This window comes from Fukomys damarensis, unplaced genomic scaffold (genome assembly GCF_012274545.1).
Source record: "Fukomys damarensis isolate Sample0158 unplaced genomic scaffold, DMR_v1.0_HiC HiC_scaffold_32, whole genome shotgun sequence".
NCBI classification, from domain to species: Eukaryota; Metazoa; Chordata; class Mammalia; order Rodentia; family Bathyergidae; genus Fukomys; species Fukomys damarensis.
In genome coordinates, this window is record NW_022900944.1 from 32397761 (window position 1) to 32424170 (window position 26410).

General features: G+C 48.1%; 2 protein-coding genes across 3 annotated transcripts in view; one reads left to right on the forward strand and one right to left on the reverse strand.

Moving 5' to 3' along the window:
* Esrp2 (epithelial splicing regulatory protein 2) overlaps nt 1-1267 on the reverse strand; it is a 7155-nt gene extending 5888 nt beyond the window's left edge. The window contains exons 1-2 of the mRNA XM_010612378.2: nt 1011-1267; nt 73-348 (exon numbers count right to left, since the gene is read on the reverse strand). Coding sequence (XP_010610680.1) covers nt 73-348; nt 1011-1267 — 533 coding nt within the window. The remainder of the gene's footprint in view (nt 1-72; nt 349-1010) is intronic.
* On the forward strand, nt 130-26410 carry Pla2g15 (phospholipase A2 group XV). 2 transcript variants are annotated; one of them, XM_010612307.3, is made up of 7 exons: nt 130-649; nt 2056-2166; nt 16737-16893; nt 21414-21532; nt 21771-21869; nt 22238-22462; nt 24587-26410. In XM_010612307.3, the coding sequence occupies exons 2-7, from the start codon at nt 2097-2099 to the stop codon at nt 25096-25098; spliced, it is 1182 nt and encodes a 393-aa protein (XP_010610609.1). In that variant the 5' UTR covers nt 130-649; nt 2056-2096; the 3' UTR covers nt 25099-26410. The 2 variants fall into 2 exon arrangements, with proteins under 2 accessions (XP_010610609.1, XP_010610608.1); XM_010612306.3 differs by lacking the exons at nt 130-649; nt 2056-2166 and adding an exon at nt 12302-12547 and having other exon boundaries at nt 24587-26409.

The window sequence follows — 26410 nt, forward strand, 5'->3', positions numbered from 1 at the left end:
TGGGCGCTGCTGGGACCCGCCCGCGGTGCCGGGCGGGGCAGACACCGGCCTCCTGCTCTCTCCCCGAGTTACCTGGCTGCGCTCGGGACACGTGACCTGGGGCGGCTCGGGAGCCTTGGAGAAGGGCCAAAACCCAGCCCAGCATTTGCGAACTCACACTCCCCATCTGGGAGCGCGCTTAGAACCTGCACTCCCACTTCCTGGTCTAGTCCTGCCTGATTCCTGAGGCGAGCCCGTTCCGCCTCCTCCCTTTTCCCACAGGGACCTTGGGGCCTCCGCAAAAGGACGTCCGAGACCAGAAGCCTTCTCCAGTTCGTGAGAGTCACATCGGACTTGTGGAAGTCACCTCTAGGGACAGAGGGGGTCACGACGGCCAGCTTAGGGCTGATGGAAGCCACCGAGGGTCAGAGGGGTTGGTGAGAGTTACCAGGTGCCTCTCAGAGGCCTGTGGGAGGGATCATCAGATACCGGTTGGGGAAGAGGAGGGCAGCAGAGATCTAGGGACCTTAGAACTGTGGGCGGTTCCCAGAGATCAGAGGGAAGGACTTGTTCACACAGGTGCCAGGGCCGGCCCTTACTTGGGCAAGTGAAGTGCCCGCAGGACAAAGCGCGGTTACATCGAGCCCAAGCGCGCAAGCCTTGACTTTGGGTAAGTGGAGAACCGAGGAACGTGTGGTGGCTGCCTGGAGCCTCAGCCCTACCGCACGTGGGGGCGCCTGCCTGTTTCCGACTGGCTGGTTGCCTGGAGAGCTGAACACACTGGCTGGCAATAAGGCCTAGGGTTGAGGGCGCAGGTTTGAATGGCAGATCCATTCTCCATCAGGAGCAACAACCTAAACCCAATACCTCCGTTTTGCCCGGTTTCCCAAATTCTCCCATTTAAGTGACCGAGAAACTAATAATTAGGCTGGAAAAGGAGCTCCAGTCTGGCAAAAGCAGACGTAGGATGCCAAACTCGACCTGAGTCTGAGGCTGAAGTCGCACCTTGTGCTTTCGGAAGAGGGCGCTACATCCGGGCCTGTGGACAAAAGAGCCGAAGACCTGGGTACATCCCCAGCTCGGGCTCTGGGAAAGGCCGCAGCCCGGGGTCAGAGAGCCTTGCCATACAGCAGCCTCCGGGACGGAAGTGACTCTCACCAGGACAAGGCGACCAGGAGAACGTGGAAGGTGGACCTCCTGTCAAAAGGCCTCGGGCGACCAACAGTTTCCCGTGATTTAGAGAACTTCTCCCCAGACTCAGCATCAGGGCCTGCGCGCGAGTCCCCATCCCGCAAAACACTAAGCCATCAGGCCGGGGGAGGGGAGGATGTCCCTTTTTGGGCCCCGCCTCCAGTAAGACTGGAATGTCAAATATTTATTTGCGCAGCTAGGAGCAGCCGCGAGATAGGTCCCACCCCTTCTATCCCCCAGCGAGCCTGCGTCAGGACTGGGCCAAGCTCCCTAGCCAGCCTCCCCTCAGCTGTCCTTCCCAACCCCACAAACACCCGTTGGTCCCTGAAACAACCCCCTGTACGTATTGCTCCTTGTTTGGGCTCCCGCTCCAACAGGACAGCCTCAGCCTCTCCGCAAGGCTTTCCTGGCTCTGCTAGTCTCAGTCTCGCTCCACGTAGCGCGCCCACTCGTTGAGGTTTGAGGTAGCCCCTTTTCTTTCTTGGTTAGCGCTTGTCTGGACGTCCGACATCCAGAAAGCCTCCCTCTAGAGTGACCCTTCCATTGTGGCACCCCCAGCTGTCCTTATTCACACTGGTGGGACACTCATGCATGTCCAGGTCTTGGCTGGATAGTGAGCCCAAAGCACCAGGTTGGCAGTATAGGGTCGTTACTCCAAGTACCAACAAGCCCATCCAACCGCCCCATTACCGTAACTCCCAATACAGTGCTTTGACTTCTTGAAAATGGAAAATGTTCCAATAATGAGTGGCTCCTTTGCTGAGTTCCTCACTCAAATAGGTTCTTTGAGGTAACCTTAGTATTTGGGAACAACTCGTGCCCCTCTGCTCATAACTAACTTATTCGTTACTCATGTGTTCTCTCTCCAAACATCTGATCCTCGAGGAGGGACTGTCCCCCTTGCAAATCACGGGGCCTGACAGTGAATGGTGTTGCTGCTCCCACCTTCAGATATTCCATCAATAAGTCCCGCTGGACTACAGAGCCTTTGGAGTAGTGAGTAGAGTATTATCTGTGGATTTTCCTCCCTTAATAGTTGGCCTCTGCTTTTCTTCCTTATTTTCGCCTTTCAGAATACCTCCCTCAAACTAGGCATTGTGGTACACACCTGTAATCCCAGCACACAGGAGACTGATGCAGGAGGATCTCTGTGATTTCAAGGCCAGCCTGGGCTACATAATGAGACCCTGTCTCAAAACAAACACCTCTCTCAATAGCAGGGATCCCTTAGGTAGTTTGAAATTTCTGTAATTCGCTGATAAATGTCCCCTTCCCACAACCTGCTTTTCACTTCCTTCTAGGCTTCTTGAAGCATGAATAAGAGATAGCTACAGGGAGAGATAAGCAAGGCCCCAGTGGCCCAGAACAAGGCCAGAAGCATTTTCCAAAACCTGCACTCCAGAAGAAAAGATCAATCTCATGGGCCACACAATAGTCCTTTGAGACCTGTTGGGGCTGGATCCCTTTTAAAGGCAATCGAGCTCCAGTGACAGCCTGGGCAAACACAGGGTAGAAGCCTTCTTGCAACCTCCTGGGAGAATAGGAGTGTTGAAAAAGTGCTGTCTTCCTTTATTTTTAAGACAGAGTCTTGCTAAAAGCCAGGGGTGTGGTGCCATGCCTGTCTGACAACCACAAAGTCCTGAGTTTAATTCCTGGTACTGGATAAATAAATAAAAGACAGTCCTGCTGTGTAGTTAAGGCTGGTCTTGAATTCACAGTGTAACCCAGGCTGCCCTGAAACTCACAGCAATCCTCCTGCCTCAGCCTCCCAAAGGCTAGGATTACAGGCATGTGCCACCATGCCTGGCTTCCTTCTCTTTTTGGCCAAAAAAACATTCGCGAAGGAACAAGATTCAACACTGGAGGCTACTCCAGGGGACCCACACTAGCCGCTCCACATCAGTGGCCCTGCAGCTCCCAGCTGACCTCACTACTACTGATCTGAGCATCCAGTGCAGCTTTGGCTCTTTTCTCTTGCCCCCACCTTACCCAGGTTTCCCATTTCCACATCTTTGCAAGATCACTGCTAAGTGCCCACCAGAGGGCGCGCTAGCTCTGACCAGAACCCCACGGTGAGGAACAGGTGGGATAAGCGTGCTGGACTTGGAGGACAGTGCACCTGGATGGGGGAGATCTGCCTCACATGCTGCCCCCAAAGCTGCTTCCCTCTGGCTTTGGAATCTGGCTCCTTGAACACTGGCCCAGTTTTAAGGATTGGTTCAGGGTCCTCAATCTCTGTTCCACTCTGGCCCACTCTTCTCTTGAACATATTTTGATTCTTAAGATCTTGGGGCTGCTGGAGCACTCAACTACCTACCTATCCCTTCGTTGTCCTGGGAACTACCTACCTTTCAAGATTCATTTTTAATGGTTCTTCTCCCAGACAGCCTTCCTTGATGCCTGGGCCAGATCAGATGCTGTGTTCTGGTCCCCTTGCTTCAGGGTTGGATCACTGATTAAATCAGACTTTGTCCTGCCTTGATCCCAGGGAGGTTTGGAAGGGGGTGGGGCTGATACTGAGCTAGGTGGAGAGGTCTTAGAAGCTGAAATTTGGAACCCATACCACCCTTTTTTGTTTTGTTGTTTTGTGTTTTGAGACAGGGTCTCACTATGTAGCCAGTATGACCTCAAACTCCTGCTTAGATCCTCCTGCCTCAGCCTCCCAAATTCTGAGATTACAGGCATTGGCCTGTAATCTAAGCTCACCCTTTTTAAAGTAAATTTGCAGGTTCCCTGTCTTGGAAAAGGAATTTTCAGAGCACCTCATTAAAAGAGGCTTGAGAAGGGATTATTCTAGGATCCAGTCAAGAGCATTGTGTAGATGCTCGGAGAAACGAAGCTGGAGGTGGTACATTAAGGGGATGTCTTCAAGAGGGATGAGCTAAGATGTGTATTCTCCTGTCTGTCAGGTTATACTATACAAGCCATCTACATGTGGTTGTAGTCCAGATGCTGCCCACCAATATTACTGCTTCCTTGGGGGTGGAGGAAGAGCAATTTACAGCTGAAAAGGACAGGTGTGGTGCCTGTTTATAGGTTTATAGTTCTATTGTAAAAGGACCTTTAGGAATTTTTTTGAGTGAGTTTCCTGGGATGAAAAAAAGGCTTGAGTGTCTTAAGGCTGCAGGGGTTATTTTGTTTTGTTTTGTTTTTTTTGAAACAGGGTCTCACTAAGTAATTCAGGCTGACCTCAGACTCATGGCAATCTTACACTTGTAGTCCTAGGACTTGGAAGGGTGAGGCAGGAGGATTGTTGTGAGTTCGAGGCCAGCCTGGGCTACAAAATGAGTTCGATGCCAGCCTGAACTACATAGCGAGACTCTGCCTCAAAAAAAATTAAAACAAAACAAAAATTTAGGCATTAAAATCTCCTTTTTTTTTTTGTACCAGGGATCAAACTTGGAACCTTGTGTTTGTGAGGGGATGGAACCACTGAGCTAAATCCCTAGCCCTAAAATCTCAATTTCTTTGTCTCCTTTGTACCTAGTTTTTATTTCTTCTATCCCACCTCAGGGGCACTACCAAGCCTCGAGCTTTAGGGAAAAGCAATTGCCCTCCAAATGTGGAAGTTCTGATTTTGGTTTGTTTGCTCCTAGTCCAGCCCCCACCTGGCTTAGGTAGGAGTTTTGAGTGTGGGCTGGTGAGGGGAAGTGCAGATGCCAAGAGTGGCGGAGGTTGTTGGCTGTATGCTCACCTAAGAGGGTATCACGGTGGGCCTGGCTGATGAATCTGACTTTATTCCCACTTCCAGCCTTTGCCCAGAGTGTTCCCTCCACAAAAACACCCGCTTTCTTTCCCAGTCTTTTCCAGGACTCACATCCAGCCCTGCTGAACACTCCCTCCATCCTTTATCTCTTCTCCATGTCTGGCAGGCACCAGAACCCTGTCCTGTGTGTGTATGTGGTGTGGGGGGGTCACTTACTCATAGTATTGTAGATAAATAAGTTAATTAGATATCTTGTAAGTAGTTAGACAGGGCTGGCCCTGAGGCGTCAATGTGAAGGATAATCAAGACACATTCACTGAAGGCCATCACTGTAAAAGAAGAGAAACTACTGTACGACCACCAGGGATCTTAACCAAACGGTTTTGAGGAACTACCGATCAGCAACAGCGAGACAACACAACCGAACGAGCTGCGGCCAAGAATGGTGTCAAGCAGACCTTTATTAGTCTGGCCAGAAGGCCCCTTCACGCAATGACTTGGAGAGTGCCTGGAGCCCAGAGTACAAGAGGGTTTTATGTTTCTAGATGGGGTGGAAACAAGCAAAATTACAGAAGCCAAAGGCAGTGGTTAGAAAAAAGAAACAGAGCATATAGTTTGCACAGGATGAGGCTGACATTTCTGTGACAAAGTACAGAGCTGTGGTTAATTTCTATAGGAATGCCATTTTCGTGACACAGTATAGGGCTATGGTTAATCTTTACAGGAGTCATCTATCTCTTCAACCTGGAATGTTCATACTTGATGTTTGTTCCTGACCATTTTCCTGAATATGTGCTGTTCTTTTGATGACTCTGGGCCTTTCCTGCTTTATCGAGAGGGCACACTTAACCTTTAACTAAAATGGCGTCCAAGGTGGTGCTTTATGCCTGACTACCACACCTGAATAGGATGAATAGCGGTGATTGATATTGTTTGTGTTTTTTTTGTTTTGTTTTTCTGAGACAGGGTCTCACTATGTAGTTGAGACTGACCTGGAACTCACTAAGTAGCCCAGTCTCGAACTCACAGTAATCCTCCTGCCTCAGCCTCCTGAGTGCTGGGATTACAGGCGTGCACCACCACGCCTGGCTAGTGATTGATATTCTTAAATAGGTATCAATCACCTGAGTGGACAAAGATCTTCCAAGATCCCTGGTGCACCCCTTACCGAAAATCCACGCTCATTCCTTGTATGCTTGCTATGTGACTTGCATCTCCTTTAGATCCCCATTTAATCGATAATCTATCTAAGCAATTATACTTGTCATAATCAGTTTTGCCCACCTTGTGATTTCTCATTGGATCAGTATTATTGAAGTAGCTGTACCTGCAATCTTATTAGTTGATTATAGCTTTGTTCTGCCTTGAACCTGCCTCACCTTGTGGCTTTGTCCCATAGAACACCTTTGAGAAGCAGGGTCAGTGGGCAACCCACTTTCCGGGTACCCCTTCTGTCTCTCTTAGACAGAAACTATCTTTCAGTAAAGTCTACCTTCTTGTAACTTGTTTGAATTCATCCTTTGATTTTAGAGAACATGAACTCGTGCTTTGGATATCTAGGAGGTTTGGCAGTTACATCTATTCCCCCTATATCAATTCAACACATATTAAATGTCTGCTGTTTATCATACACACTTGTAAAGGAACCCACTTTCCAGTCCCCTCCTGTCTCTCAGGAGCTATCACTCCCTAAACTTTTCCTGGCCTTAACATCCTTTGTCCTTTGGAATTTGTTCTTCGATTTTAGGGGACATAAACTTGGCACATATTTCTCCTGGGTTTGGGTTCAATTCCCAGTGTGAAAAAAAAAAAATCTGCTGTGTGCTAAACTATGCTAGGCAGTAACTAGTAAAACTAAGGATAGAGGGCTGGGGATTTAGCTCAGTGGTTCAGTGGCTTGCCTTGCAAGCACAAGAACCCGAGTTCAATCCCTGGTACCAAAAAAACAAACAAACAAACAAACAAAACTAAGGATAGGGCCAGGGATTTGGCTCAGTGGTTCTGCTGCATGCTTTGAAAGCACAAGGACCCGAGTTTGATCCCTGGTACCAAAAACAAAACAAAACAAAACAAAACCAAGGATAAAATGGAGAAAGGACGGGTCAAGAACTTGCTTTGGCAGTCATTATATTATGGTCCAGTAAAAGTCAGGGAGAGGATGCTTCAATTTCATGGGTTGCTGGGTTGAAGCCTAAATGTAGAACTCTAAAGACTCTAAAGCTGGATTTGATTTTTTTTTTTTTTTTTATACTGAGGATAGAACTCGGGACCCTGTGCTTGTGAGGCAGGTGGCTGCACCACTGAGCTAAATCCCCGGCCCTCTAAAACTGGAGGATACAGGGTGGTCTCACTCTAGGAAGTGCAGAAGTCCTGAGGGGCAATGAGGTTAGCCTTTTGCCTGTTATAGGCAGCAAGGAAGCCATCAAAGCTGGAGAAGAGCAAGCTGGGGAAATGGGGGCGCGGAAGTCAGGAAATCTGCCCAGAATACCCTGCAGCATCCTAATTCACCATGACTGAGACACACCTTGGGAAGGTTGTGAATGGGGTTAGGAGAGTGACAGGGCCTGACTTAAAGTTTAGTGGCATGTGTAGAACAACCCAAAGGAGTCAGGGCATAACTGGGGACCCAGTGAAGAGGCTGCTGTGGAGTTGAGGGTAGTTTGCCTTTTGGAGGGTAGAACTAGCTAGTGGTCAACCACTAGGCTAGGAATCTGAGCAGCAAGGAAGCACCCAGGGTGTGGCATGACCTAAATCTGGAGCTAGGGGACTGAGTAGAGGCTAGGTTGTTATAAAAGGGGTGATGCTTGTGCTGGGGATTTAGCTCAGTGGTGCTGCTGCCTGCCTCACAAGCTCAAGGACTGGAGTTTGATCCCCAGTACCAAAACAAAAAACAAAAGTGTGATGCTTACCTTCTGACCTGGTGCCAGAAAGAATCACTGCTGACCAGGCCTTGACACCTCTCCTCCAATAATCACTTTTTGTAACATCTGCCTGACTTGTGGGGTTGGGCCACCAGTGAACCCCTCCTGACAATGGCACAATCCTTCTAGGGGCCCATAATTACTTGAAACTATTATAAGCAGCTAAATTACAAAGAAATAAACATAGTCGAGGAGGGAGTGGGTGCGCAAGAAAGTAAGCGCAAAAAGTAAAGACATTATAATCATGGCTGGAGGCAAATGATGAGAGCCAGGCTTCAGGATAGAAAAGCAATAGCCAGGGCTATAAGCCTCCCCTCCCTAGAGATAAACAATTTGAGATTATACTGTAATTAGTAATACCTGTTCCAGTGACCATCAGATGCATAGGTGGGTGACTAGAACATCTGGACCTATACTACTTCCCTTTTCTTTTCTTTTTTTTTGAGACAGGGTCTCACTATGTAGTTGATACTGACCTGGAACTCACTGTGTAGCCCAGGCTGGTCTCAAACTCACAGTGATCCTACTGCCTCAGCCTCCTGTGTGCTGGGATTACAAGTGTGTGCTATACTCCTTTCCTTTTCTAAGAACTCCTTTGATCCTTACATATATCTCTGCTATGTGACTGGTTTCTCTATTGGATCAATTGGATCAATACTACCTAAGAGGCTATACTTGTAATCCTAGGTTGATTATGATATAGGAGAAAATATAACTCCCAACCTGCTAGATGTCAACTATGCTGAGTTTGTGTCCCCTGAAATCAAAGATTGGAAAAAAACAAAAAAAAGATTGAATTCCAAAGGACAGGGAAGTTAAGAGTAGGAAAGCTTTATTGGGAAATAGGAATAGATCCGGAGAGACACGAGGCATTCTGGAAAGCGGTTGCCACCAAGAGGCCAGTTCTCTAAGAATTTTTCATAGAGCAAAATAAGAGGTGGGTACAATGTGGGTCAAACTATAATTAACCAATAAGATTATAAGTATAGCCATTTAACTAATGTTGATCCAATAGAGAAGCAGGTCATTTAGCAAGGGTACATGGAAAGAACAAAGGCATTTTGGGGAAGGGATAGGTCCTGGTGCGCTGGTCACTCACCTGGGTGATTGATGTCTAGCTTGACTTTTCCTGGACCAGGTGATACCAGTTATAGTATAGTCAAGTTGCTACTTAGCCCTTCCTTAGGGGAGACATATAGGCCTGGTCATTACATCTATAGCTTGAGGCCTGGTCTTCTTCAGATGTACCTCCCAGTGATAATCTGATATCTATCTATCTATCTATCTATCTATCTATCTATTTTATATTTTTGTGTTTGTTTGTTTGGTAACAGAGATTGAACTCAGGACCTTGTGCTTGCAAAGCAGGCATGGAGTCATTGAGCTAAATCCCCAGCCCGTGATGTCTATTTTTTCTGCTGACTTCCTTGACAGCCCAGTTCCCTTTCTGACTGTATATTAATTTCTTTTTATTCCAAATTCAGGAGATTATCTTTTTTGTATATCAATTTCTATCTAATTTAGCTCCTTGTAATAATTATAGTTTGACCCACATTGAACCCACATTGTGATTTTGCTGTATAAAATCACAAACCTCTCACAAAGGGCCTTAATGACGACTTACTTAGGACCCTTTCTGAAAGTCCAGGAGCTATTCTATTTCTCCTTTTCGGTAAAACTCTCTTAACTTCTTCCTTTGGTTTGCCACTTCATTCCTTGATATTGTAAGACCTCGAATGCAGCATATTTGCCATCTGGAAGGTCAGGAGCTATAGCCGGGCGTGGTGGCGCACACCTGTAATCCCAGCACTCTGGAGGCTGAGGCAGGAGGATCGCTGTGAGTTCGAGACCAGCCTGGGCTACATAGTGAGTTCCAGGTCAGTCTCAAATACACAGTGAGACTCTGTTTCAAAAAACCACAAAAGGTCAGGAACTATGTTTTATTCTATGTCAAAAATGCTAGACGCTGGTACCGCCCCCCTCAAATCCTGGAGCTTGGTGTGGTGGTCCATGCCTGTAATATCCCAGCTGTTGGGAGGCTGAGGCAGGAGTATCACTAGAAGTTCAAGGCCAGCTGGGCTACACAGTGAGTTTAAATCCAGGCTAAACTACATAGTGAGGCAGGCAGAGGAACCACTCAGCTAAATCCCCTAAACTACATAGTAAGACCCTATCTCAAAAATAAAAAAAAAATTGGTGCTGCCACCTGCCTCGCAAGTGCAAGGTCTTGAGTTTGATTCCCAGTACCAAAAACAAACAAACAAACAAAGCAACAACAACAACAAAAAGCCCACACTGGGACAGCAAGACATTCAGACTATGGCCAGGGTCCAAGGCTGTCCAGGTCACCCTGATCCATCCCTCCCCCACATAACCCTTAGCTCTCGACATCTGTCTGTCCCTAGTCTTGGCAAAAGGGTTTCTGTGGTCTCTCAACAGATCAAACTTTCTGTTGAAGGTTTCTGTAGGCCTTCAACAGATCAATTTTCAACAATCCTCTGCTGGTGTCAGGGTTGAAGATAGGGAAGGCAGGGGCTGAAATAGAGGTAATTAGATTTTAAGAGAGGAGGACAGTGTTGACAAATTTCACTATGACAATGTTTCACTAAAAGAACTCGGGAGGCCAGGTGCTGTAGTACACACCTGTAATTCTGGCACACTGAGAACCCAAGGCAGTAGGATTGAAAATTTAAACCTAGCCTGGAAAACTTATAATTTGAGATCTTGTTTTATCTAATTAATGAATATATATTTTTTGGTAATGGGGATCGAACTCAGGTCCTTATGCTATGTGAGGCAGGAGACAGAAACCACTGAGCCAAATCCCAGGCCCAAGAACTTGTTTTAAAATAAAAAAGGAAAAAAAAAAAGATAAAAAAGGGTCAAGGGTTGTAACTCAGTGGGAAGTACCAAAAAGAAAGAAAGAAGAAAAAAAAATCAGGAGGGAAGGCCAAGGCAGTGATTGGTTTCATCACCATCAGTTGTTTACCAAGAAAAAGGAAGTGGTGGGCCAGGGATTTAGCTCAGTGGTTCTGTCACCTGCCTCCCAAGCACAAGGACCGGAGTTTGATCCCGGTACCAAAAACAAAGAAAAAGGAAGTGGTGAGACAGAGGTCTTGGGACCAGGGAGGGACAACCAGTTGTAGCTGGCCTTCAGGAGGGTCACAGGGAGGATCAAGACCTCCCTTCCCCAAATACTCTGGCCCCTGTACGCCAGAGTGAGGCATGGGTGCTGGTGTATTATCTCCTATTGGACCTTTGCCTGTTCTGTTTGCCCCAGATTCCTGGTGCAAGGACTGGGTGTCCTCTGTGGATGTACAGGTCTGCAGGAATAGTGCAGCTCCACACCCCTCCTACTCTGCAGGGAAATTTAGAGATGGAGCATGGTGTAGGGTCAGCATGGTGTAGGTCCAGGCGCAAGCTCATTCCCAACTCTGCTCCCAAACTGCCTCATCTTGCCGGGTTATCCCATACTCTATGTCCCTAAACCCAGAGAACAAATCTTTGACTTAGAAAGACCTTGTTTCCAGCTACTCAGGTTCATATGTTCAGGTTTTTGCCCAGCACTGATCAAATCAAAGGAGGCCATATATTTTACTAAAAAGGAAAAAATAATTTACTCAAAACTAGCTGCAAGGAGATAGAGGGGCCCATTTGCCTCAGATCCTATCTTGTGTGCGGGTGGGCAAGGGCCTTTTAGGGTAAGGAACAGAATGGAAAGGGACACAGTAATAATACAACCCTCCACGGTTGCGTTTTCACTTTGAGCCATCTTCAGCTCATTGTTCCCTTTCCTGTAGAAAGGAAGCTGAGTTCCAGGTCTCCTGGTATCAGTATCTGCATATTCTGTCAGTTTTTCGGGGGTGAGTAGAGGAGAGAGTGTTGGTCACGAGTTCAGCAGGACCAAATTTGGAAAAATTGTCCATCTCTACAAGAAAACAAATTCAACATTTGAAGTTCCATTCTGCAGTGCCAGTTCCAGGGTAACTTGCATCTAACTTCAAGGCAGTGTGTAGGGGATTGGCTGAACCTAGAGGCCCTCGGGGGACAGATATAGGGGTCCCACAAGGTGCCGGCCAAGTGTTGGTCAACCACGGCCCAGTGATTGCCCAGGCCACGCTTCGTTTTGCTTTGACAAGGGTCACTCAGCCATGGCTATCTCAGTCCCCGTATTCCTTTCTTCGCCAGGTCAGTATCCGATCCTCCGGGTCAGGGAGGCGCCAGGAATCGGGAGTGAAAACTGCGCAGTTCGGACCTCGAGTACCAAGGGGCTTGTTTGGGAACACAGCGGGCGTGAGCTCGGGAGCCCAGCTGAGAGCCAGGAGCCAGGACTCGCCAGCATCTGCCGATCGATATGCTCGGCGTGCAACGCGAATCTGGAAGCAGGCCCCGAAGTGGGCAAGGGCGGGGGAAGGATGAGCTCAGACCGGAGAGACGCGCCGGGGGCGAGACCCTATTGGCAGGCCGAGTACGGGAGGCGGGTCTTAATTGGAGGGACCGCCCCGAGCGGCTGAGGGGAGCTGGTGGTGGGGTTAAAAGCACGTCGCCGTCACCCTGGCCTAGGCGCAAGCCGGGAGCTGTAAACCCGCACGTCCGACCTGCAGCCCCAGCGGTCTCACGCCACGGACAGCCGCCTCTCCCCCTGCTGCGTGGCCGTGCCCCCCGAGTGGCCTCATGTTTCTTCTGCTGCTACTAATGCTGCTCGCGGACCCTGCGCTCTCCGTCCAGCGTCACCCCCCAGTGGTGCTCGGTGAGGGGCGCGTCTCGTGGTGGGTCGGTCCGAGAGGACCGGGAGCAGGGAAGGGCTGTCTTCTCGTCTGCATCTGTTTTAAGCACGGAATGGAGGAGTGTCTTGATGTCTGTCTTGTCACCTGGGTCTGTCCATCCACCTCACCCCATGCTGAGCATGGGTGTGGTCAGCCTGCCACCTGACCCTTGTAAAAAAATGGAAGAGGTACCTTCTGGTTATCTTCACCTACCTACGTATCTACCTTCCTTCCTTCCTGTCTTTCTAGTTTTTTTAGACAGGGTCCCATATGTATGTAGTCAGGCTCCTTGAATTCACTATGTAGCCACTCCCTGCCATCCTCCTGCCTCAGCCTCCAAGAGTGCTGGGATTATAGGTGTGCCCCTCTCCACCCAGCCTCCACTCCACCTTTTTATATCAAGCTATGCCTCACCACAACCACATTTTTAGCTGGAAAGACTGAGGCCAGTCAGCCCCACCCCGGAGGATTGATAGGGGTGGGCAGGGAGGCCTCAGAGAAGCCTCCACATTGATCTGGGCCTATCTAGGAGGCTATCATCCTATCCTCTACACTTCCAGACCTATGTTTCCTTCCGTGTTTTAGAGAGCATTACTTGGAAGCAAGCTCTTTGGGGGAAGGGATTGGTAGTTCCCCCAAAGCTGGCCACCAACTTCATTCCTCCTCACCCTCAATTTAGGAGCCTGAGGGAGGAGATCTACCAAAAAAAAAGGATGGCTAAAGACAGGGGAGAGTGTTGGGACAACAACCATAACAGGTGTCAAGAAATAGGCATATTTTTTTCATCCCTTCCAAGCCTAATTAGAGCAAACTATGCCGGGGCTAAGTAACCTCCCCTGCCCAATCCCTCCTTGGTCCCAGACCTGGCATCTGTGCAGGAAGACAGTGCTTACTTGTGCTGATGGACCAGGGTGAGACTTCTGTCTGGGGAGTCTTAGGTGCTGTCTCATTTAGAGCTGGAGTGTTGGTAGACAACCACTCCTGAGAACAGAGACATTGAGGTATATGTTACATACTGAGTCTATTGAAACATGACAAACCCTCCCTTCATGTATTTTTGGTACTGCGGATCAAACTCAGGACCTTGCACTTGCTAGGTAGGCAGTGTGTATGCCAGTGAGCTAAATCCCTGGCTCCCATGTTTTTTTTTTTTTTTTTTTTTTTTTTTTTTTTTTTTTTTTTTTTTTTTTTTTTGGTACAGGGGATCGAACTCAGGACCTTGCACTTGTGAGGCAATTGTGCTAAATCCCTGGCCCGCTTCTGTTGGGAATTTTATTTATTTATTTATTTTTTGGTACCGGGGATTGAACTCCGGACCTTGCGCTTGCAAGGCAGGTGCACTTGCAAGGCAGGTGCGGTATCACTGAACTAAATCCCCATTGCCCTGTTGAGAATATTTAAATAGGGATGATGCGTACCACAGAAGGGCAGGGTAAACAGCTGGCAAGGTGGTCCTGGCCAGCCCCAGGCAAAGAAATGAATGATCAAGAGGGATTCAGGGCCTAGGTTTACTCTGAATATGTACAGACTTAGCCTTGCTGCTCCAAGCTTCCAGATTAAACCTAACAGTGACCCTCAGAGACAAAGTCTGTGCTGGGGAAACAGAGAATCCGCTGACCCAGTGTAGTTGAGTGGATGTCAAAGAGGGTTTCCCGGAGTATGCTGAAACTGAGGTCAGACAGGGAACTGTATATTAGGAGAGAGGTGAACAGTTCTGGCTGGCTGGAGTGGAGTGAGGTGAGGGGTGAATTGTGCTGAGCTTGTGATTCCTTGGGTCATTTGGACTTTACCCTGGAAGGGTCACAAGAAGCCATGTGTGGGCCTGAGAAGTTCTAAGTATGAGAGTTGTGACACTGGGAAAAGGACATTACACAGCCTTTTTACCTGGATTGGTCTAAATGTACTCATTAATTCATCCAGTCCTTGCTTATCCTAGGTTGCAACAGAAGAGCCTGAGCAGCTGGAATCCTTACCTGGCCATCTTCTCTGGAGTTAGGTTTCGGATATGAACTCAGGGAGACTTCCTGGTGGGCAATGGATAAGCTGCTCCTAGGCACAGAGCAGGTTTCTCATCCTGAGGATCAAAATCCTTTATGGTGCTAGGCATAAAGGTGCACACCTGTAATCCCAGCACTCTGAAGGCTGAGGCAGGAGAATTACTGTGATTTAGAGACCACCTTATGCTACATAGTGAGTTCAAGACCAGCCTGAACTACTCATTAAGGCCCTGTCTCAAAAAAAAAAAAAAATCCTTTCGTGGTAGGTTCTGAGTTGTTGAAAAAGGCAAAAGCCACAAGTAACCCTGGGAGGGGGAGGGGATGGTAGGCAACCCATTCCCAATTCTCCCAGCCTGTTTGCTCATTAAGTGGGGGTAAATTTGTACCCTTCCAAGGTTATATGAGGTAAAAGATCCATGCCTGGCTTTTGTCCTAGTTCCTGATAGAGGGTCTTAGGAAGTGACCACTGTTATTTTAGTGGCCACATAGCCTGACGGGATGAGGGTATCTGGCAAAGCAGACCTTGTGACTTCCTCTTTAATCTATTTCCCCTTTGTTGGAGATAGTAATCTGCCCGATGTATTGACAAGTCATCCAGAGGCTATCATGCTGGGGACTCCCAGTCTCTGCCCTTCACATCATGAAGGAAGGTGAGGGTAGGTGGTGCACTTGCTTCCTGTGTCACCCTGGTGCTCACAGAAGGCATGCCCTGTGCTGGGCTGTGTTCACAGTCAATGTCCAGTGAATGCCTGGGAGATCCTAGCACTAGCTGTTCACTAAGTGATTGTGGATCTTAAGTGGTGCTGTGTCTGTGAAGTATCTGGAGCATGGCTTGTGGGGGCAGGTGTGCCTGAAAGGTTAATGGGATAAATAGACTGTGAAGGGGTTTGAATGCTGAGCAGTAAAGCAGTGGGGATGGGTTTGAGTGTCACAGGGCCCCAGGGCTCTGTGTGTGTTACCTGGGATGGGGTCAAGTCTTCCTTGGAATCTCTTCACACCCACCCCTCCAGGACTGGCAGCATGAGGTGCTACTTCAGGGTAGCCATATCTAACACAGGCTTGTCAACCACGCTGGGGCCCTCCTGATAATCAGTCCTCTGGAAGTTTACTGAGCTCTTTAGCAAGGAGTAGGGACCTTGGTAAGCCAGCAGGTACCATGTAAGCTTCTCTCAACAGTGTTTTTCTTCATGGTCTTCCTCCCACAAACCTGTCCAAGGATACTTTCTCTGGATTCAATTCTGGCTGGTTCATTGGCCCACTGCTCTGTCATGTTTCCCACTTCCTTTCTCAGGGTAAATAAAGCCTTGTATGTTTGTTTGTTCATTTATTTTTGTAGCCTTTAATGGCTGTCTTAATCCTTGAGGATGGTTAGGTTTCATCCTTGAAAGTTTGTATCTAACGATAGGGCTGAAGTTCTGGATAGACTTTAGGGGTTCTGGGAAACCCAGAAGCATTTTCCAAGCCTGTTCTAGTCAGAACTCTCTTCTGGGTCTGCTTACTTAAGAAACTGTATTTGTATTTGTGAAGGTTTGATTCCGGTATCTTACTTGACAGGTAAAATGAAGCCCAGCCTGGGAAAGTAGCCTCATCCTGAACCCCCTTCCATTAATCTCAATGGCCCCAGGACCATGTTCCAGTAAAGATATGGTGGTAGTGGGGTGTTTTTGGTTTTTTTTTTTTTCCTTATTTGTTTTTTGAGACAGGGTCTTCCTGTGCAGTTCAGGCTGGCCTTGAGTTCTCTGTGTGGCCCAGGCTGGCCTCGAATTTATGGCAATCCTTCTGCATCAGCCTCCTGAGTGCTGGGGTTACAGGTGTGTGCAACCATGCCCAGCAGTATTGGAGTATTTTGTCTGGAGTTGGGGAGAGTGTTTGGGACCTCCCCTAAAACACACCAGGCTCTCCCAAGGCCCCAGCAGAGTATGTGATCGCAGGCTACCTTCTCATTACTCTGTGCCTTGCAGCATTAGCAGCTTTTCTTCCTGAAGATGGTACCCTGGCTTCTGTGTCAGGGGCCCTACTCTCATTTTTCTGGCCCCTGGAAGTTTTAACTTGCAGAGCGGAACTGCAAGGTCTGCCATGGTACTAATGGCTGGGGAATCTTCTGAGGACTTTAGGGTTCTTGGGGATCTCTACCTGCCAGGCCCATCACTCACATGTGTCCTTTGTCCTCCTGCAGTACCTGGTGATTTGGGTAACCAGCTGGAAGCAAAGCTGGACAAGCCGACGGTTGTGCACTACCTTTGCTCCAAAAGGACCGACAGCTACTTCACGCTCTGGCTGAACCTTGAACTCCTGCTTCCGGTCATCATTGACTGCTGGGTCGACAATATCAGGTGGGGGCTGGGGCATGCAGATGGGGGCCAGAGGGGCTTCCAGAGTCTGTTCCCTTTTCATTCCTGTTTCATCAGGTCAGTGACCCTGCTCCCTCCCTCCCCAGGCCTTCAGTCTGATCTGATCTGGTTGGGAGCATCTCTGCATTCCAAGCAGAACTTTCTTCCTCTTTCTGCCGTTCTTGGCCCTCCCCTCCAGTTCAGTCCTTGGCCCATGAGCCTTATACTTTCTGTCCCTCAACCCCTATCCATAGCCTCAGTCCACCCTTGTTTTTCCAGCAGCTTGCTGTTTCTGGGATGTACCATGCCTCCATGTCTTTGCACACTATTCTTGCCATAAGGAATCTACATCTTTTTTTTTTTTTTTTTTTTTTTTTTTTCACCAGTGAAGTCCACATCTTATACGAAATCCCAAAAAAATTACTTTTTTTTTTTTTTTTTTTTTTTTTTTGTACCAGGGATTGAACTCAGCACCTTGCGTTTACAAGGCAGGCGGCAGAACTACTGAACCAAATCCCCAGCCTGGCCCTGCCCTTTAAATTTTGCCTCCAATCCCTTTGTGAAATCTCTCCTTTTCCCAGGACACACGTATGGTTCTTTTCTTTTTTTGACACAGGTTTTCACTGTGTAGTTCAGGCTGACCTTGAATTCATTAGGTAGCTCAGGCTGGCCTTGAACTCTGCAGTACTCCTGCCTCAGCCTCTGAATGCTGGGATATCAGGCATGCGCCACCATGCCCAGCTATAAGCAAGTTTCTTTTAACACTTTTCAGATGGCAACCTGTGTTTATATGGATGATTCTATCAAATTAAATATAGACACTGTGTACTTTATAGTCATGTGCTGCATAGTGACATTTTAGTCAACAATGGACTGCATATACAATAACGGAAAGGCCAGGGATTTAGCTCAGTTGTTTGGCCACCTGCCTTGCCAAGCGCAAAGTCCTGAGTTCAATCCCTGATACCAAAACAAAAAAATGGAAAACCAGATGTGGTGGTGCATGCCTGTTATCCCAGCACTCTGGGAGGCTGAAATAGGATCACAGGTTTGTGCCCAACCTGGGAAAATTAGGGACTTAATGAGGGCCTGTCTCAAAATAAAATATTTTTTATTTTTTGGCATGGGGGATCGAACTTAGGACCTTGCAGTTGTGAGGCAGGCAGTGGCACCACTGAGCTACATCCCCGGCCCTAAAACTTAAAAAATATAAAGAGCTGGGGATGTAGCTCAGTGTGAAGGCCCTGAGTTTAATCCCTAGTATCACAAAAGAAAAGTTAAAGAGTATTTTGGAGCTGAAAAACTTCTATTAGCTAGTGACAGTGTTGCAGCTATCTAACCTGATAGTGAAACATATTTATGTGATGCTGGTATAAATAACAAACATACTTGATAACAGGAAAAAACCTTGTTAATAATAAATGACTGTTACTGTTAATGTATTTGCTATACTATACTTTTCATTGTTAATTAGTAGACTCATAAAAAAAAGGTTTACTGTGAGGGCTGGGGATTTAGCTCAGTGGTTCCACCTCTTGCCTTGCAAGCATAAGGACCCGAGTTCAATCCCTGGTAACAAAAAGGGTTACTGTAAAACCATATGCCATGTCACACCAGCAGCAGTCTCATACATCTTGTGTTTACTGTGTCTTATGATTACATCAAGAGGCCACATAATTGACCTATACTGTCTGGTTTAAGTATAGTCTGATGTTCATACAACAATAAAACTGCCAAGTGATGCATTTCATGGAAGGTTTCCCAAGTGACACATGACTACTTTCTTTCATTTTTTGTCTTGCCAGACTCTGGTGACACAAGTGCTGTTTTTCTTTTAGTTTGTTCAGTGCTTTTTTTGTTGGGGGGGATTACCCAGGATTGAACTTGGCACCTTGCGCTTGCAAGGCAGGTGGTGGAACCACTCAACTAAATCCCTGGTCCACAAATGTTGTTTTTAAGTCTGCTTTACAGAGTCTAGAGTGTAGTTTAAGTGCTAATCTGGCATGCCCAAGGACCTGAGTTTGATCCCCAGCACTTCAAAAAAGACTAAGCACTTCAAAATAACTTAAAAGGAAATCAGGAAGCTCAAAGAAGTTACAGATTGCCTACAGCCATTGAGCAAAGTGTTGGAATCAGAATTCAGACCTAGCATTGTGTAACTGTCCCACACTGAGTTCCCTAAAAGGAGAGATTATATTCTCTGTATCTCTGTTTTATCTTTATATCAAGAGAACGGAGAATTTACTGGGTGTGTAATGACAGTATATATTTGAGTTCAGTGGAGCTTTGTGAATTAAAGGTTTTTGTTGTTGTTTTTTGTTTGGTTTGGTTTTTTGAGACAGGGTCTCTATGTAGTTCAGGCAGGCCTGGAACTCACAGTTGATCCTCCTGACTCAGCCTCTATGTGCTGGGATGGCAGGTGTGCCCCACCATGCCTGACTTTTAAAGTTTTGCCAGAGACCACCTGGTTGGTTCTTGAGGTACCCTGCCCTTCCCTGTTGTTTGTGTTGCCTGCTTTATTGACTCTTTCTTCCTCAGTGTGTGATCAAGTTATTTCTGGATTGTTGAGCTGCATTTCTATTTTTGTGCTGGAGACATGGCCTCAGGTACTGCCAGTTTGAGGTGTGGGCTGATACTGAGAAGGGCTTGCCTGCCGTCAATAGTCCTCTGGATCATTTAGCTTTTTCTCTTTCCCTTCCTCCCTTCTTCCTTCCCTCTCCCTCTGTCTCCCTCTCTTCCTCCTTCTTCTTTCCTTCCTATTTTTTTCTTCCTTTCTCCCTCTCTTCCCCTCCCCACTTTCATACTGGGGATGAAACCCAGGACCTTGCACATGCCCCATACGCATTATACCTCTGAGCTGCATCCCCAGCTTCATTCATCCATTCGTTATGGTACTGGGAATTGAATCTAGAGTCTTTGCACTGAGCTATATCCCAGTCTTTTAAAATTTTATGTTTTATTTTGAGACAAGGTCTTGCTGAATTGCCTTGGTGGGGCCCAAACTTGTGATCCTTCTGCTTCAGCCTCGAAAGTACTGGGATTACAGACATTCATCACAGCTCCTGGCTTATTTTATTTGAGATGAGTCTCTTTTTGTTTTTTTTGTTGTTTGTTTTTCTTTTGTGTTATTTTTTTGAGACAAGGTCTTGCTATGTAGTTTAGGCTGGCCTTGAACTCTCAGCAGTCCTCCTGCCTTAGTCTTCTGGTACATTACAACTCCTGGCCAATAGATTCGCAATAAGTTGTTCAGACTGGCCTCAAATTTGCAATCCTCCTTCCCCAGCCTTCCTAGTAAATAGAATTACATGTGTGTGCCACCATGCCCAGCTTTAGATTCTCATCTAGCACAGAGCTGCTTTGGCTTTCCAGGACAGTTTTCTGTATTTTCTAGGTGGTCATTGGGGCAATCTACAGATGGGAGAGAGTAGGTCTTCGGGTCCTGTTATTTGGGTCATTGCTAGGAGTCTAGTAGTCTTTATATGGCTGATCTTGGGGAGGGGGTGGAAAGATGACCACCATGAACTTTGGGTGTTTTTAGGCATACTTGCCTCTTTGGTGTCAGGCAAGGACAGAGCAGGGTTCCTGTCCTGGAAGCAGCTCTCCCCCTACTCCATCCCCATAATTTCTCTGGATCTTTTACTCCTCACTTGAGATGGAAGGGTGGAGCAGCTATGTGCTTAGCCCCGAGTTAGGGGGTGGTCCCTCTTGTCTGGTTCTGTTGTGCACTGCAGCTACAGCAACTATGAGATAACGTGTGTGGTGTTAGAAGCAGCTAAGTCTATGATAATTTGTTATACAAAGGGCAATTAGGGATCTGAGTAGCTGGGATTCCATGTGTCATTTACTGGCTCTTGAAGTTGTTAGCAGGTGATATGGTGCCAGGATACTGAAAAGATCATGTGTAATTCATTTCCCTTCCTCCATGGATTGTGTGGTTGAGAGGAGGCTGGTTGATGAGTCCAGTGTCAAGAGCAAGTCAGACCCAGCTGTACCCACTTGGGTCTACACAAGGCCTTTCTCCTGTCTCCACCTTCCTTCATTATTCCTCTGGGCCCTGTGCATGTATCTATACAGCAGCCACAAGTGCTTAAGCCCTGGGGCAGGGTCCCTGGCTGGTTCTCTTGTATGCTGTGCTTACCTTCTCCTTTGCCTTGGGATACAGTCTGGTAGCTGGCAGTGTCTGGATCCATGGGTGTCTGCAGGGGTGGATTGTCTGCTGCAGACAAATATGAAGTTTATAGCTGATGGGTTAAGACCCTCAGTCTGGAGTATGTAACACTGGAGAGAACGGAATTTTGCCTTAACAGGATCCTGTGCTCAGTGTCAGGAGTAAGCTTTGGTAGCAGTCTTTATTTGGGCTTATAAATCTGTTTTGCTATTTTTTGGTCTCTCTTTTACAGTACTGTATGTATAATCAAGCCTGGGGATGAGAAGGGTGTATGACTCAGGTCACAGAGCAGTAGTGGGACACACCAAGCTCAGTGTCACCTCTGGGTCACTGCTGTGATATCCCATCCTGACAGGCTAGTTTACAACAGAACATCTGGGACCACCCACTTTCCTGATGGTGTGGATGTGCGTGTCCCTGGCTTTGGGAAGACTTTCTCATTGGAGTTCCTGGACCCTAGCAGAAGCAGTGTGGGTATGTAGCTCTTGCTCAAGGTCTCCACAGGATGGGGTTGTGGGCTTTGCTGGGCTCCTAGAGTTGGAGGAACTCCCTTGGGTTCCTGAGAGATCCAGGGATAGCTTGTGAGCTGTCTCTGATCAATGTGGGCACAGATGCTTGTGGCCCTCCTCTAGGGACCTCCCTGTGGTGGCATGGTGTGGGTGGTTGGCACTGGCTCTACTTTTTCTAATACCATGTGTGTGTCTGTTTATAGGTTCCTATTTCCATGCTATGGTGGACAGCCTTGTGGGCTGGGGCTACACACGAGGTGAAGATGTCCGAGGGGCCCCCTATGATTGGCGCCGTGCCCCAAGTAAGAAGTCATATTCATTCCCTCCCTGTGATCTTGAGAGATGAGACAAGGTGGTCACAGCCACCACAGTCCTTGACTTCTCCTCTGGTCCTGGGCTCTCCCTACCCCTAGTCCCCTGGTCTCCAGCCCAATAGTCATTCTTGTCCTGTCCTTTCCCAATCCTCATTGAAGGCATGGGGGAAGATATTGCTGAATCGGAAAAGGATCCTCTTGTCCTCCCTTAATGGAAGATAAGGGAGGACCAGAAGGTTCACATTTGGGTTTTAGCACTCTCCCACACCCTAGACCTGGGTCTGGCCTGAAGAATAGTCAGTGGTTCAGGCCCTAGGATCCTTCCCACCTGACCTCTGCCTGACTCTTGCCTACAGATGAAAACATGGACTACTTCCTGGCCCTCCAAGAGATGGTTGAGGAGATGTACCAGCTGTATGGGGGCCCTGTGGTGCTGGTTGCCCACAGCATGGGCAACATGTACACGCTATACTTTCTGCAACAGCAGCCACAAGCTTGGAAGGACAAGTATATCCATACCTTTGTGTCACTGGGTGCCCCCTGGGGGGGTGTGGCCAAGACCCTGCGTGTCCTGGCCTCAGGTAAGACCTACCTTGCCCAGGATGGTGACCAGTCCCAGAAATGCCTTTCTTCCTCATCTTGCCAGGCCAGTACCCTTCATATCTCTTCCCTGGGTCAGCCCTCTTCTTTCCAGAACTACCATTTTTAAAAAAATATTTTTGCGGGCCAGGGATTTAGCTCAGTGGTTCCACCGCCTGCCTGGCAAGTGCGAGGACCCGAGTATAATCCCCGGTACCAAAAAACAAAAAACAAAAAAAAAAGAAAACATACATGTGATGTTTTTATTGGCTCACAGATCAAGTGATAAGCTCTACTCAAGAGAGAAGAGTGTTAGCACGACCATACCTTGTCCTTGGGTTATTCCATAAAATTCAGCCGCTATCCTTGCCGCTTCTTTTCGGTTGCCTTTCACAATGTAGAAATGACTGAGGATGGCAAGACTGATTTTCACAAAAAGCTTAAAACAGAAAAGCGAAAGTATTGTAAAGTATACATTGGATAATTGTTGAGCAAATGGAAGTTTCTTACGCCTTGTACATGGAATGGCATAACTCTTGGTCACAGAGGTACTTGCTTGTACACACACACACACACACACACACACACACACACACACACAGTGCAGCCTAGCTGGCTGAACTGGGTTTTACCCAATGTTTTGGGGGTACTTTCTCATTCTCACTTACCGCCATCCTTCATTGTCACCTTTGCACCAGAGAAGGAAGCTGATTTACCACTTCCTGTTTATGAGTTACACCTCCATCTTGGGCAGGGGGAACCTCTGTGGGCAATGCAGGGAGGAAGCAGGTGCAGATCCTCCTTGCCTGGCAGTTGGGAAAGTCACCCCCTTCCTGACAAGTCAGTCCACTTGCCTTTTCATGGCTGCCACGCTGAACTACATAATGAGACCTTGTCTCAAACAAAACAAGAAAAAAACCAGTGTAAGAACCTCCCAGCTGTAGCCATGGAGTGGAGGGAAACTTTCTGCCCTTTGGTAGGACTGGGTAGGTGCCTTGTGGATGTTGACTTTGGGGGCCATGAGGCAAGGCCATGCCAAGCATCTCATGAGCTTTCTCCCATCAGTGGCACTACCTGACCTGCTTGGTCAACTGATCATTGTGATCAGGTCAGGCCAAGTGCTGCTCCCAGTATTGACCTGAATCAACTGAACAGTGAACCCATGGCTCAGACATTCAGTTACAGTGATGATTCATCATAGCCACCACCTCTGTCAAGTATGGATCTCAGAGTTTGGACAGGGAGCCACGATGGAGTTCAGGCTCCATCCCCTTTCAGAGCTTGAGTCCCCTTAGACTTTGCCTTAGATGCTGGGAAACATTTGCGGCCTTGGTAGTCCGTAAGTGGGAGTGAGGGCTAGGGAGGTGGAAGTCCATATATTCCCAAGGCTTCCCTGTCCTCAGAGGTCCTAGAGCCAACCTTCCACAGGCAGAGCTGAGGTCCCATGGCCTCCCTGATTTTAGATACAGGGTGGAGTGATGGGTAGCCACCCTGATCCCGGTTAAGCTCACTCACCCTCTCCCCCCAGTGGTCTCATTCCTGTGTGAACTGCTGCCTCCCCTCCTGCCTTGTCTCCTTCAGGTCTGGCTGCCCAGGTCATGCACAGGCAGGAGCTGAAATGAGACATCTGACTAAATGCTGGTCTGAGCCTAACTAAGAAAAGGAAAACATGTATACTATTCACTGTGATAAAATATAAAAACGGCAATGCCTCTGGGCTTTGACCCTGCTCATCTGCCTTAAATAGGCCAGTACCTGAGGTGGGATGATAACTGCATACCTTCAGAAGAGGCTTCTCCTAGGGTGAGGAAACATAATAAATTACCCTGAGGGTATGTGATACCTAAATCCTTGGTGAAGAAATGCAAAAGAAATAAAACAAAGGCTGGGGCTTTAGCTGTGTTTCCACCGCTTGCTTTGCAAGCGCAATGACCCAAGTTTGATCCCTGGTAACAAAAAAAGAAATAAAACAAGGCTCGGATGTCTGCTTCACAAATGTAGCAAAAATAAAGGAAAACAGTATTGACCCGGCCACTGGCTAGAGGTTGGTCTGACGGCCTGTGCTAAGCCTGCTGCCCAGCCAACTTGTGTTCCTCAGCACGACTGACTGGCCTCTCTCCCTGCAGGAGACAACAACCGGATCCCCGTCATCGAGTCACTGAAGATTCGGGAGCAGCAGCGCTCTGCAGTCTCCACCAGCTGGCTGCTGCCCTACAGCCACACCTGGTCACCTGAGAAGGTATTTGTACGCACACCCACAACCAACTATACACTGCGGGACTATCACCGGTTCTTCCAGGACATTGGCTTTGAAGATGGCTGGTTCATGCGGCAGAACACAGATGGGCTGGTTGAAGCCATGCTGCCGCCTGGTGTGCCACTGCACTGCCTCTATGGCACCGGCGTTCCCACACCAGACTCCTTCTACTATGAGAGCTTCCCAGATCACGACCCTAAAATCTACTTTGGTGATGGCGACGGCACTGTAAACTTGGAAAGTGCCCTGCATTGCCGGACCTGGAAAAGACAGCAGGAGCACCAAGTATTATTGCAAGAGATACGAGGCAGCGAGCACATTGAGATGCTGGCCAATGCCACCACTCTGGCCTATCTGAAACGTGTGCTTCTTGGGCCCTGAGTCCTGTGCCAGGCAGGGCTGCTGGATGGGTTGGCCACAGGGCTTTTCTTGGCCTCTGAGGCTGTTATGGATTATAAAATTAGCAGAGTTTTGAACCAATCCTTCAAGATCCTGGGTCTTGGGCTATGAAGCATCTGCCCTGGGAAGTACTGTTGCTTTCTTCTGTGGCCGTGAACAAGGAATAAATGAGTGTGGACTCAAAAGACCCTTGATATAAAGAAGGCTGCTGGTGGTGGAATTGGTGTCACTCAAGACTGGATCTGCAGGGTGGATTGATTGGCACCTGGCCTCAATCCCCAGCTCAGGGGCCATGCATTCCCTTTATCCCTGTGGGCTTTCCACCCTCACCCACTGGGTCCTGGACTTCCTGTGAGGAATATACTGAGCTCTTTGACCCTCAGGTGACCCTTCCCATACACTGGCCTCATACAGGCCTGCTATTAGACAGGGGTGGCTGCAGCTGCTGGCTTACCTGCGGCCTCACTGGTGGACAGCCTGGTACCCCCTGCAGGCAGGGGCAGTTTTATTTTCCATGGCTCCCAGGACTTGGGGCATTCACTACCTCTCTCACCTGCAGTAGCAGCCCAGGTCTGGATTGGGCAACAGATGGCTACCAGGAGCCCTGATGCCCCTGGTTATACTGTGGGTCCCAGTATTAAAGTTGACTCCCTTAGCAGGGCCCAATGCCATGGCATTCTGAGTACCTGTGAAGAAAGGGAACTCTGAGGCAACTGGCTGCCTTGAGCTGCCCTCTTGTGAATCTCACTGCCACCCTGCCATTAGGTCTCCAAGCTGGGCTGGCACAGCTAAGAAGTGGTGGGGCTCCTGCCCAGTATCTGCTCCCACTAGGCAGGTCAGTGGTTTTTCCTATGAAGGGACAAACCCAGAGATTGGAGTGAGCCCCTGAGAGCCAGAAGCATAGGTACCGTGGGTTTTTCTGTCTTCTGCAGGGATGCTGCGTGGGTCTCCCCATGATAGCAGGGGTGGAGAGTCTGAGCCTATGTTAGTGGCAATTGGCTCTATATGGGTACTTGGCCAGAGGCTGAGATTTAAGTCCAGCCTCAGGGTTGAAGTGAAAGCCAGTGGCTGGTCTGTGCCACTCTCCCATAAGGTTTTTGTGGAGCTGGGTTTTTGCTGTTGTATTTGTACCCAGCATCTGTCTCCTTTTGTCCTGAGTGGTGGGCTCTGTATGGGGTCTGAGCAGGATGTACCTCAATTCTGGCAATAAAAGTATTCTGGAAGCTTTAAAGTGTTCTCATCTTGGATCTGCTCTAAGTATGAGAGGATGGAGGTGGTGGATGTTTGAAGTTAC